Genomic DNA, 14,310 nt, shown 5'->3' on the forward strand with positions numbered 1-14,310 from the left:
CCACAACTAGTTCCTGCCCTGCTTTTCTCCACTGACTCTACTACAAGCAACTTTAAACATAACTCTGGCATTACCACTCCTCCCTTCCCTGTGTATACTGGGAGCTTATCATGATCATTGTCCAGTATGCATAGCCACAACCTCCTCCATTCCTGCCTCTTTTACCACATCCCCTGGCCATGAATAGCTTCTGCTGTGTCCACGACCAGTTCTGCTACTTTCTACCATCCAGTTATGATCCGCTGCTACTCAGCCTCCTAATCCATGGTCCACAATCAACTCCCTGTCTGATTTCTCTCTCTTGACTCCTTGTTGCTTTACAAGTGATTTCTCTACATATTCTCCCAATAGTACAAAGCCAGGTACAGCTTCTGTGTCTCATCCACCACTTAGCCACAATCAACATATACTCTGCCCACCTGACCGTGATGAAATACCAGTCAACCTTCTTTCTCAAAGGTCCAAAATTTTCTCTTGATTTATTGGTTAGGGACCGGACTCCCTTAGAGGATCTGCTCTTTTGAGACTCCATGCTGGATCATACCCTCTCAGTGAAATAAAATCCTTGTGTGTTGCGCACATCCTGATCTTCCCGGTTATACAGACTGCTGGGTAACAAAACTTATCCCATTGGAAGACTGGGATAAATCCTTTATACTTACCATTTATCCTTAGCCAGTGGGGTCCATGAAACTAGCTTCAAATTACTATCTAGGTGGTGCAGGAGCCTGACCTTTTTTCCATCATCTGTCTGTGACTGATCTCTGCTGGTGTCAGCAGAGTCAGGGTACCCCGATACCCTGATGCAAATGCAAATTTTGGTTGGTACTACAGTATACCATTCTCAAGTGAGCAATCTGCATATTCTGACTGCAAAATTACACTGGATGGGAGCATGTGTGGGAGTAGCTCTATATTAACCCTATGGCGTGCATAACTTATATATATCTAAAAATATAATGCGATTAGATTTTTTTAATGTACTCACCTCATAGTATTCATTTAAAAAGAAAACACAATAAAACACTTTATTACTCTTTTATTGTTTGAAAAGTTCTGTATAAATGTACAAATTTTCTCAAATGTGCACCACTTAAACATTCCTTAGGTATACAAACCCTTATGCATTACTGCCTGTGCATTTAAGAAGTTGCTCTGGTGTTGAATATGCCTTTATTAATGAATTTTACTTGTTTTAACCTACTTTCATATACAGTACTAGTAAAATGCATTGAGGCTTAGTATATATAAAATGTTGTATATTCTATTTTTGTTCCGTAGGGTCAATATTATACAATAGCTATTGCTTATTTAAAGCCATTGATTTTGGAACCATGTCAGTCAATTTAAATATTTTTTTTTTTTTTTTTTTACAAAAAAGTAATTTCACATTTTTAATAAGGCAACATCGCACTCCGATAACAGGCAAAGTCAAATTCTGTTCCTACATCTGCATGAGGTACATTCATTTACCAATTACAATATTTATGATATAAAATCGTGCTTTAAGTGCATAACTATGCCAAAACTTCCAGCAACAGCTGTCTAAGCAGATCCATTTTCAGGATTCAAGATTATGTCTTCAGTGGTAGCATAGATGTTTCTGACAATCACAGCTTGGAATTTAGTCGGCCCATAAGCGCCTCCAGCTTCATTGCTAGAGCCATATTGCCTTTGATCTTCAGCTTTCCTCCCATGAATGCCATTGTTGGCTTTAGTTTCCCTGATAATTAAGATTAAAAATCCACAATGAGTGCCAGATTAAATGTTAATTTCTTGTTAAAATTACATTATTAAAAACATAACAAAAATGTGAAAAATAAAAATAAAAGAGTAATAGAACAGATGAATATACAATGGTATCATAGTATGGGATCTCTGCCAAATATAATTTTGGAACCTAAACAGACTGATCTTTAAGTGGACGTAAACCCTCATGTATACCCAGTGAAGTGATTAGCCTCAGATGATACACAGAGCTGAAACAAATCTCCCTACATATGTTTTACATGTATATCTGCAGCCTTTAGTTTTATACATCCTTTAAAATGTGCACATCTTGTTACAGATTTTCTCTTACTGTTCAATACTGAGTGTGAAGTTTGGGCATACAGCCAAGACAGCTGATTGGAGGAAAGGCACACCCCCCACTCCACATTGGCAAAGGAAGCAAGGAATGTTCAGAGCTCTGCTGTGAGCTGGCAAGCTGTCTGTTAATCTATTTATAGAAACCTCCCACAACACAAATTTCAGGCTGCTTTTATCTCCTTGTCAGAAGATATCAGGTCGATAACCACTACGGAGCAGGAGAAAGCCACAGAACTTGGCGCTTTGGAGAGAGATAATAAAAACACTACAGATATGTGCCCAGCTCAAATTTCATGAATCGGGTTTACATCCACTTTGATTCATAAATAGCTAGATGTGGACACTGTATAATTAATTTAGCAGCAGCTTATCAATGCAAGAGGTAGGTTTCCTAGGGATTATACATTTTATACTTTTTTATTTAATCATTCATCCCATAAATCAAAAGCTATGTTTATTTAACATCGATCTTAATGTGGAAGTGAGTTCTATTTATGAAGGCGTAAAATATTGTCCAAGCACAGGCATAAGTCAGGATACAACAAAATTCATACAGATCAACCTTGTTACCAATAAGCGATATCCCAATCAATGAATTATATACAAAGTGGCACACACACACAAATATAAATAAATGAATAATCAGCATCTCCTTCCCCTAGGAACAACATTAGCACTAAGTGCAGTCCACCTGGAGAGATACCTTGATTCTCGATTCAGAAATCTTTACTGTCGGATTCACACAGTCTTGCTTTAGAAACCTTTCCCATCAAATCAACTTAGCCCTGTGCATATACACCATGGCTTCTGTTATTCCTAGGGAGAGCCATAATAATGGGGGCTTCCAGCAGTTATACAGATTGCTCCCAGCAGCAATGAATAAACCTGCAGTGCACAAGCTCTGGATTTAGAGTACAAGGGCTCTTTCAAATGCAAAGATTGCTGGATGGAGAAAGAAGGTATTCATCCAGGTGAGCTGTACTCAGGGGGGCATGCCTTAAAAAAACCTGTAACTAAATGGTACACATGTCCTTGAAGTATAATGTTATAGTCACATGCTCAGCCATTTGTATATGCTTATAGAAAAATAGGATTTTTTTGTACTCGCCATAAAATCCTTTTCTCTGTAGTTCACCGACTGACAGCTCCTTTCTTAGACCATTGGGTTGTTATGCCACCTTCAGGAGAGGACTAGGCATAACATGTGATAATAAAACTAGAACCTTCTAGTTCCGCCCACGGGGCGGTCCCTTAGGTAGCAACCCCTCAGCCTGCTACTGCAGCCTCAGTACGTCAACAAGCAGTATAACGTAGACAAAAATAGCAGGGGAGGGTGCTGTGTCAGTCGGTGAACTACAGAGAAAAGGATTTTACGGTGAGTACAAAAAATCCCATTTTGTCTTACGTTCACTGACTGACACAGCTCCATTCTTAGACCATTGGGACGTCTCCAAGCAGTGCCAAAATGAGGGGTGGGAAAACAGCATAATAACTTCACCCACAATGGCATGTGGGAACTAGCGTAAAAACTTTACCCACAAAAACAACAGTGTGAGGGAATATCCAAGAACTTTTTTACCCACAAAAAAACAGAGTGCTCCTCATCTGGGAGTCACTACCTCAAAACCACCTCAGAACTGCGGAAACAAATGCAACAGTGCATTTACTTAAAAGGTACTGTGTTTTTAGCAAAACCAGGAAAAATATAAGTGCAATTGCAATTATACAGCCGCCTGCAAAACTTTGCAGCCAAAACAGGCATCAGTCGATGCACTGACATCAACCTTGTAGAATTTTGTAAAGGTGTGAACAGACAACCAAGTTGCCGCTTTACACACTTGAGCGACAGACGTTTGATGTCGGAAGGCCCAAGACGTTCCAATTGCCCTGGTGGAGTGGGCCATGACCGGAAAGGGGGGCACTTGCCCCTTCAAGGCGTAGGCCTGTACTACAATCTGTCTGATCCACCTAGAAATGGTGGCTGACGAGACCGCCATGACTTTTTTTTGGACCAGCCACCGAAAAAAACAAAGTGACTTCCGAAAGGGAGCCGTAGCAGACAAATACACCCTCAGAGCCCAAACCACGTCCAGGGAATGGAGGGCCACCTCCTTAGGATGTGTCGGTTTAGGACACAGAGATGGTAACACAATGTCTTCATTGATGTGGCACGCCAAAACCACCTTTGGCAGAAAAGAAGGTTGCAACACTACCTTATCCTTGTGGATAACCAGATAGGGCAACTTGCAAGACAAAGCCGCCAGTTCCAAAACCCTCCTGGCCGAAGTAATGGCCACTAGAAAGACCACTGGATCTTTCTGATATTTTCAAATGTCGGTTTTTGAAGCGCTGATAACACCAGGTTCAGATCCCACGGGGGTAACGGTGGACGCACTGAAGGAACTACATGTCGGACCCCTTGAAAAAAAAGTGCTCACTAGAGAGTGAGATGCCAGGGGTCCCTGAAAAAGACAACCAAAGCTGATATTTGTCCCTTAATGGTGCTTAAAACCAATTTCTGGTCTACTCCTTGCTGTAGAAACAGCAGGATCCTGGATATAGAAAAGGAGCGCGGACGCCATCCTTTCTCCTCACACATGGAGATGTAGGCTTTCCAGGTACAATGATATATCTTCCGAGAAGAAGATTTCCGTGCTCTCAGCATAGTTGGAATCACAGAGTCTGAAAGACCCCAGTTCCCCAACACCTGGCTCTCAATAGCCATGCCGTTAAAACCAGCGATGGTAAAGCAGGATGGAATATCGGACCTTGAGAAAGTCCTCTCGTAACGGCAGTCGCCATGGTGCGTCCGCCACCAGGCACACAAGGTCTGCGTACCAGGGACGCTGGGGCCAATCTGGGGCAATCAGTATTACTGGAATCCCCTCGGCCTCCACTCTGCAGAGCAGATGTGGTAACAGTTTCAGTGGATGAAAGGCATAGATCAGGAGGTACTGATCCCACGGAGCCACCAGCGCGTCTGCCCAAGGATCTCCTGGGTCCAGCATCTGGCGACTTAGGTAGTCCGCCTGCCAGTTCTCCCCTCCCAGGATGTAAATGGCCGACAGGGCTGGTACATGTCGCTCTGCCCACTGAAGGATGTGAGCGACCTCCCATGCGGCGGCCGAGCTTCTTGTTCCTCCTTGGTGACTGACATATTCCACTGCCGTGGCGTTGTCTGACTGGATCCTTTAGCATAGGCTGATAGATCTTGGGGTTGCACCATTTCCGCTATTCCTCTAATTTTTAGATTGTTGCGACGAGATCTGTCTTCGAGATCCACCAATTTGCGTTTAATCCAAGCGTGATCATCTAGGTTAACCTCATGTGTGTCAACAAGATCATTCACGGTCGATGCGAATCCCCCCAATCCGTTTTCAATATGTGATACCCTGTTAGATACAGAGGCTATATCAGCATGCAGGCGTTGCATAATAGATAACATATCCGTTTGCATAGAATTTCTGAGGGTGGATAACATATCTTTAAGTGTGGTATCAAGAATAGGCTGGTTGTTGGTAGGGAAGCTAGCAAAAGGATCAATGGCATTGCAGGGGTTAATAGACTGTATAGCGTGCAGGCTCACCTCAGATGCTGCTGGGTTCTCTGAGTCCAGCCTCATTCTAGCCTTGGCAGGGCTGCCGGTTAGTGGAGTGCCTGGATAAGAAGCAGGGAGGCTCTGGACATTGCTAGTGAGCTCCATTAGACCCTCCTCGAGCTCACTGGTCTGATGGCTCTGTGATGCTGAAAGCTGTGAGAGGAGACATGCAGCCGCGGCGCCATGTTGGATTTTTCCGGCGGCCGGCTGGTGTAAATAGGCCGTTATTTTTTGTGGATGCCGGTATCCCTTCCTTTTAGGAGGACATACTGCCACGTTGCAGGGATATCCAGAGAGTTCCTGTGTGATGTTTCTGCGTGAGAACGAGGTCTCAGTGCGCCGTGGTGAGTCGCTAATCCCGGGTGTCTCTCAGCTCTCAGTGAAAGACGTCCATGCCGCTCGGAAGTTGGCCACGCCCCCTGTCTGACTGGATCCTGATCGGACGCCCTCAAAGTCTTACCGACTATGTGGAGAGGCATAGCCTGATCACTCTCAGCTCGAGCAGATTGATTGGCAACTTGGATTCATCTACCGACCAGAGGCCCTGGGTCGACTGAACTCCCATTACTCCATCCCAGCTGGTTAGGCTGGCGTCCATTGTGATCACTGTTCATTTCAGAGGTAGGAATGACTTCCCGGACCGAAGTGCTGGGGACCTCAGCCACCAGATCAGGGAGTCCCTGACTAACTGGCTCACCTGAATCTGCCGATCCAGGGACAATGGAGATTTGACCCACTTTGTCAAAATCTCCTTCTGTAAGACTCTGGTGTGAAACTAGGCATACGGTACTGCCTTGAAGGAGGCCACCATGAGTCCCAGGACTCGCATGCAGAAGCGTAGCGGCGACCACCTGCAGTTCATCAGCATTTTTACCGCGGCTCTGAGAGTCTGCAGCTTGTCTGAAGGGAGAAACACTCTCGCCTCCGTGGAGTCCAGCAGTAAGCCTAGGTACTCCAAATGCTGAATCGGTACAATCACTGACTTCTTTAGGTTCAACAGCCACCCAAATTCCTGCAGGGTCTGCATGGTGATTGCCACATCCTCCTCTAACTCTGAGGCAGAAGATGCTCTCAGGAGGAGATTGTCAGGGGTAACCCTCGATCGCGATCCTGTGTTGCCGCAGCAACGCCAAAACAGGAGCCAATACCTTGGTAAAGACTTGGGGGGCTGATGCCAAACCAAAAAGGGAGAGCCACAAACTGGTAGTGTGCTTTCCCAACTGTAAATCGCAGAAACCTCTGATGCCGAAGGCATATGGGTCTGGGCAGGTACGCATCCTGGATGTCCAAAGACGCCAGGAGTCCCCTTGATGGAGTGCAGCGACTACTGAGCGAACTGATTCCATTCTGAACCTCTGTACTTTTACAAAGTAATTGAGGGCTTTTAGGTCCAAAATTGGACGTACCCCTTCCTTCTTGGGGACTACAAACAGGTTTGAGTAGAACCCCTGAAAACGCTCTGATTCCGGAACAGGTACTATTGCGACTCAGCAGGTCCCTTAACGCCCCAATAGGGCCTCCCGGCGAGCCGGGAGTACGGGTATGCTGGAGGGGAAGAATCTGTTTTGCGGCCAAGAGAGGAACTCTATCATGTAGCTTGAGGAAATCAGATCGCAGACCCATTGGTCGGACAGCCGAGAGGCCCACCGGGCTGCAAACTCCTGAAGGTGACCCCCCACCTGTGTTGTGGGCGGGGGCAAATCTTCATGTGGTAGCACTTTTGCTCGCAGGCTTGCGGTTACAGGGACGCTTTTGTCCTTCAGAGGTCGTCCCGTCAGGCTGGGGACGCTTAGCTAAAGCCCCAGGCGGACAAAAAAGCTGTTTGTGAGCGGAAAATTAGGGACCTTGCCTACGGCGTGGCTCCTTAGTCTTCCTGGCCTGTGGGCCAGGAAGGGTGTCTTACCACCAGTGGCATTTTTAATAATGTCATCTAACGAGGCTCCAAATAGCCAGTCGCCAAGGAAAGGAAGATCCGTCAGGGCTTACTTAGATGCCTGGTCAGCTGACCAGCATTTGAGCCAAATCAGGCGCCTCAGCACCACTGCTGACTTTGAAGCCCTGGATAACAGAGGAAGGGTATCCAGGGCTGCGTCACACGCATACTTAAGGCCTTGCACTAATTGGTCTGCTAGTTGCACACAGACAGGAGAAGCCTGTTGCTCTCCCAATTTGCGGTGCAAAAGTTTTGCCCACTCAGTGAGTGTCTGAGATACAAGTGCGGATGCCAGTACTGGTCGCATAGTTGACCCCACAACAGTAGACAAGGAACAGGCCACAGCCTCTGCCTTCCTGTCTGTGGGGTCCTTAAAGGCAGGAGTCCCCTCTAACGGGATTGTGGTTACTTTGTTTAACCTGGATACTGGGGGGGGGGGGGGGTCCACGACCGGAGGCGTCGACCAAAAGGCTCTCCTCAAAGGGGTAACGCACCGCCATGTATTTTGGGACCGAAAAGGTCCATTGCGGTCGACCCCATTCCTTGTATATGAACTTATCAAAATAAGTCAGATAGGGGAACACCTTTGGTGTACGGGCTGGCATACGGGTCCCAAAAGGCTGGCTACTGAATTTTCAGGGTAACACGCACAGCTGTGATAAGTGCTCCCACAAGCGCTTTGTCGCGCACAGACCTGGACGGGGAATCATCCTCACTGTCCGATCAGTCCTGGTCAGCGTCATCTGAAACGACAGAACAGGGGTCACCAGCCTCAGCAGGGTCTGAGTCTGCGTCAGAGCTCTCCCAGGAGGATGGGGGGGCAGGGCCCGTTTTTTTACAACCTCCATCTTGACAACAAACTAATTAAGGACCCCGACAAAGCGTCCAGAGGCACTGCACTGTCTGCAGGTGAACCGGTTGCAATTGCCTGGATTTCGGGGGAAGAAACACCAGTTTCTGAAGCCATGCTGACCCTACCCCGTCTGCCACCTGTTGGGGACTTAGGACAGTGATGGTCCCACCCTCCTAACTGCTGCTGGCTGAAGGGCTCCTCCCGCAGGACTCACCACCCTGACCGAGTTGTGCGCCGTCCAGGTAGGTGTGCCTGTGTCACAGATGCAAAAGAGACCACACTGCGCCGTGCTGAGCTGTTTTGAATAGCGCTGAAACTGAAAAACGTGCTCGGGATTCAAGAAAATGGGCGTCGAGCGTCCAGTATAAAGGACATAATCACAGGGAAAATGGCCGTCGGACTACAGGAAAATGGAGACAGCGCATGCTGCTCCCTGTTCACACCGAAAACGGCCACCAAGCACTGTATACCATGAGGGACAGTGAAAAAACAGGCAGAGAAATGGCGGTGAAACAGCGCTACATCGATCAACAGACACAGCCTCCAGACACATCAGGGGAGAGACCTACACACATCCAGGGCACAGCTATCCAGCGCAGTCCCCCCCAGGTGAGAGCCCCTGTCTGGGAGACATTCCATCACAGACCCACTCTCCGATCAGTACGGGGTGGCTGCTGGCCCGGCACACTGACGCAGACATCAGTAGCCCGGTCATATGTGTGCCCCTGAGCATTACGCTCACCGGCCGCCCCTGGAGCTGGGGGCATGTCATGGCCGACCCAGCACGGAGCTCTGGTCTGCACACGTTCGCTGGCCAGGCTGGGGAAACTACAAGGATAAGAGTATCCAGCCTGTCACCCAGCCTGCTGTTGATAGCAGATCACAGGATCTTTAATCTTGCGCAAAAAGAAAAACTTCTGTCCTCCTAGTCCTCTCCTGAAGGTGGCGTAACAACCCAATGGTCTAAGAAAGGAGCTGTGTCAGCGAACGTAAGAGAAAACAGGATTTTTTTGATACAGTGCCTTGCGAAAGTATTCGACCCCCTTGAACTTTTCAACCTTTTGCCACATTTCAGGCTTCAAACATAAAGATATAAAATTTTAAGTTTTTGTGAAGAATCACCAAAAAGTGGGACACAATTGTGAAGTGGAACAAAATCTATTGGATATTTTAAACTTTTTTATCAAATAAAAAACTGAAAAGTGGTGCATGCAAAATTATTCGGCCCCTTTACTTTCAGTGCAGCAAACTCACTCCAGAAGTTCAGCGAGGATCTCTGAATGATCCAATGTTGTCCTAAATGACTGATGGTGATAAATAGAATCCACCTGTGTGTAATAAAGTCTCTGTATAAATGCACCTGCTCTGTGTCAGTCTCAGGGTTCTGTTGAAAGGGCAGAGAGCATCATGAAGACCAAGGAACACACCAGGCAGGTCCGTAATACTGTTGTGGAGAAGTTTAAAGCCGGATTTGGATACAAAAAGATTTCCCAAGCTTTAAACATCCCAAGGAGCACTGTGCAAGCGATCATTTTGAAATGGAAGGAGTATCAGACCACTGCAAATCTACCAATACCTGGCCGTCCCTCTAAACTTTCAGCTCAGACAAGGAGAAGACTGATCAGAGATGCAGCCAAGAGGCCCATGATCACTCTGGATGAACTGCAGAGAACTACAGCTGAGGTGGGAGAGTCTGTCCATAGGACAACAATCAGTCGTACACTGCACAAATCTGGCCTTTATGGAAGAGTGGCAAGAAGAAAGCCATTTCTCAAAGATATCCATAAAAAGTCTCGTCTAAAGTTTGCCACAAGCCACCTGGGAGACACACCAAACATGTGGAAGAAGGTGCTCTGGTCAGATGAAACCAAAATCCAACTTTTTGCCCACAATGCAAAATGATATGTTTGGCGTAAAAGCAACACAGCTCATCACCCTCAACACACCATCCCCACTGTCAAACATGGTGGTGGCAGCATCATGGTTTGGGCCTGCTTTTCTTCAGCAGGGACAGGGAAGATGGTTAAAATTGAGGGGAAGATGGATGCAGCCAAATACAGGACCATTCTGGATGAAAACCTGTTGGAGTCTGCAAAAGACTTGAAACTGGGACAGAGATTTATCTTCCAACAAGACAATGATCCCAAACATACAGCAAAATCTACAAAGGAATGGTTCACAAATAAAACGTATCCAGGTGTTAGAATGGCCAAGTCAAAGTCCAGACCTGAATCCAATCGAGAATCTGTGGAAAGAGCTGAAAACTGCTGTTCACAAATGCTCTCCATCCAACCTCACTGAGCTCAAGCTGTTTTGCAAGGAAGAATGGGCAAGAATTTCAGTCTCTCGATGTGCAAAACTGATAGAGACATACCCCAAGCGACTTGCAGCTGTAATCGCAGCAAAAGGTGGCTCTACAAAGTATTAACGCAAGGGGGCCGAATAATTTTGCACGCCCCACTTTTCATTTTTTTATTAGTTAAAAAAGTTTCAAAAATCCAATAGATTTCGTACCACTTCACAATTGTGTCCCACTTGTTGGTGATTCTTCACAAAAAAAATGTTTTTTATATCTTTATGTTTGAAGCCTGAAATGTGGCAAAAGGTTGAAAAGTTCAAGGGGGGCGAATACTTTCGCAACGCACTGTACTTACTGTAAAATCCCTTTCTCAAAGTTTATTGAAGGACACAGCTCAGTATCTTTCTTGACTGAAGGATTATAGCGCCACAAATGATAGGCCAAACGGCAGTGCAACAAACTGGAAGTGATCGCCTGGCACTGTCCTACTCCTGAAGGTGGTGTAATTATTCTACAGTTTTTGTCAGCGCAGATATGATAAATAAAGATGAGCATCAAAACATAATAAACAATACTGGATAATACACTTTACAAGGTATTAACCCTTTCACGACTAAGCCTATTTTTGACATTTGGTGTTTACAAGTTAAAATCCACATTTTTGGCTAGAAAATTACTTGGAATCCCCAAACATTATATATGCGTTTTCTTTGCTGTGCAAGCTCGCGGCGACGGGGGGGGGGGGGGGGGGGGGGTTGGCGGGGGCTTTAAAATGTTGTTTTTTTTCTTATTTATTTTAAAATTAATAAATATTTTTTTTTTTTTATAAAAAATTTTGATCACTTTTATTGCTGTCACAAGGAATGTAAACATCCCTTGTGACAGTAATAGGTGGTGACAGGTACTCTTTATGGAGGGATCGGGGGTCTAAGAGACCCCCGATCCCTCCTTTGCACTTCAAAGTATTCAGATTGCCGTTTTTAGTGATTCTGAATGGTGTATATATTTTTAAATCCGGCGCCATTGACAGCCGAGTAAACCAGAAGCGACGTCATAACGTCGCTTCCGTGTTTACAATTAGGAGACTGGAATGAAGCCGCTTACATCTTCATTCCAGTCCCTCCCTAGCCGCTGGAAGCGGCGGATTGTGCATCGGTGCTTCAATCGGGAGCCCCGGTAAGAGTGGCGGGAGGGGGGCGTCACCTCCCGCTCCTCCGGCATAACAGCCGCATCGGTTGTTATGGCTGGAAAGCCAATCGCCCGCTCTGAAAAACGGGCGGGCATCATCCCGGTATAACCCCCGCAGGCCGAGTACGCACATCTGCGTATGTTCGGCGGCAAGGGGTTAAAGTCCATAGCCTTATGCCGCGTACACAGGACCGGACTTTGCGACGGACTTGGTCCGGCGGACAATCCGACGGACTTTGCAGCTGAGGTCCGCCAGACTTTCAAACAAATGGACTTGGCCACACACGATCACTCCAAAAGTCCAACGGATTCGAATGTGAGGACGTACTAGAAGGAGTAGCCAGTAGCCAATAACTGCCCTAGTGTCGGTTTTAGTCCGTCGGACTAGCCGGACTTTTGGGAAGAAAAAGTCCGCTGGAGCCCACACGCGATCGAATTGTCCGACGGACTCTGATCCGCCGGAAAGTCTGATCATATGTACGCATTAGTCACACTGAAAGATATTCAAATGTCAAGCTATTTTTATATACTCTGGATATTGTTCAGGTCTATTACTGGATTTTGCTCATATATGTTGGACACTTTTATCCACATATGAAACAGAGCTCTTTCTCTGGAGAAGTACGGTATATCCAAGTGGCTATTATGACTATTGGCTATTTTTTTAGGTTGAACTACATATACACATTTTAAAACTTCCTTCAAACTGAAATTTAAACTTGAAAGACAGACGGTCCTGCAGACTGTCTGTGTATCTGTTTGCCCGTACCTTCAATATGAGCAAGTTACACTTGGAACAAGAAGAATCAATGAACTACCATAGTGCTCAATAGCGCCGTGGTAGTCAATCGAGAACTATAAGCCGACACAGCTGCAAAGGCTGTCAGACCTTGTAGTTTTTCCATTCACAGAACACTGTGAATGGATGATGTGGCCTGGTGGGCAGAGCCCCGTACAGTCATATCTTTTGCCAAGGGAGAAGATGCCCCTCTAGCTGGCAGAACAGGGTACTGGGGGAGAGCAGGGGCCGGTGCATATGTGACATGTAACACCCCAAATATATGGATGTAACATGTTACAAGAAGTAAACTTATCCTTTAAAGCAGTATTACATCCAAAAGCAGGCATTATATTGCAGCTAACCAATTCTTGATGTGATGGCTGCATTCGTTTTCTTTTTTTAGGCTTTCAACTACTGATCTGTACAGTAAGTCAGTTTTTTTTTTTTTTTTAAAAGAAGCTGCTCTCTTGCAGATGTAGCAGTTAGAGACTAGTATGTTAGTTAGTATAAGACAAGACATTTAACACTGTCAGGGGTGTTTACAATAGTCAGCTATTATGTTTTTTTTTTTTTTAAAAGAAGCTGCTCTCTTGCAGATGTAGCAGTTAGAGACTAGTATGTTAGTTAGTATAAGACAAGACATTTAACACTGTCAGGGGTGTTTACAATAGTCAGCTTTTATGTAAAACCTTTATCTAAAAAATGGTAAAAAACTGTTCGCTGGAACTGCTTACAAAGTGTTAGCTATTTTGGCTTCAGTTTGTTAATGTATCTAAATCTGCTAGCATGTGTAACACTCCCCTCCCCCCAGATAAACAATGCTGCTGTCCAAATGTGCCCCTGTGCTTTATCCAAAGTGGGAACACTCTAATACAGGAAGTATGTATGTTACTTGTCAGATTATCAGGTGAAAACAGAGAAAAAGAAAACAAATGTAGCCAGCACGTCTAAGGATTGGTAAGCTGCAACAGATTGCATTTTTGATTTTGTGTTTAACCGCTTGCCAACTGGCTCACGCCGATATACGTCGGCAGAAGGGCACGAACAGGTATATTAAAGTACCTGTACGATGCCCTTTAAGAAGCGGCTTGCGGGCACGTGCTCACCGCGAGCTCCGTGAGTGTGATTGCGGGTCCCATGGACTCTATGTCCGCGGGCATACCTGCGATCGCCTCACAGAGAGGAAGAACGGGGAAATGCTGATGTAAACAAGCATTTCCCCATTCTGCCTAGTGACACTGCCACTGATCACAGCTCCCTGCTCCCCCCCCCCCCAGTTAGACTCACTCCATAGGACACACTTAACCCCTACAGTGCCCCCTAGTGGTTAACCCCTTCATTGACAGTCACATTTACAAAGTAATCAATGCATTTTTAATCGTACTGATCGCTGTATAAATGTGAATGGTCCCAAAAAAGAGCCAAAAGTGTCCGATTTGTCCGTCATAATGTTGCAGTCACGATAAAAATCGTTGATCACCACCATTACTACAAAAAAATTTTTTTATAAAAATGCCATAAAACTATTCATTATTTTGTAGATGCTATAACGTTTGCACAAAGCAATCAT

The 14,310-nt window shown here is 45.7% G+C and overlaps 1 protein-coding gene across 3 annotated transcripts in view; it reads right to left on the bottom strand.

Annotated features, from left to right (window-relative positions):
- Positions 1-1,024: 1,024 nt before the first annotated feature.
- Positions 1,025-14,310, bottom strand: part of HSDL2 (hydroxysteroid dehydrogenase like 2) — a 116,558-nt gene continuing 103,272 nt past the window's right edge. For all 3 annotated transcript variants that reach the window (XM_077475336.1, XM_077475335.1, XM_077475337.1), the window contains exon 12: positions 1,025-1,723. In XM_077475336.1, coding sequence (XP_077331462.1) covers positions 1,611-1,723 — 113 coding nt within the window. In that variant the 3' untranslated portion in view covers positions 1,025-1,610. The remainder of the gene's footprint in view (positions 1,724-14,310) is intronic.

Source organism: Lithobates pipiens, unplaced genomic scaffold (assembly GCF_037356315.1).
Source record: "Lithobates pipiens isolate NorthernLeopardFrog02 unplaced genomic scaffold, aLitPip1_a1.2 Scaffold_13, whole genome shotgun sequence".
NCBI classification, from domain to species: domain Eukaryota; kingdom Metazoa; phylum Chordata; class Amphibia; order Anura; family Ranidae; genus Lithobates; species Lithobates pipiens.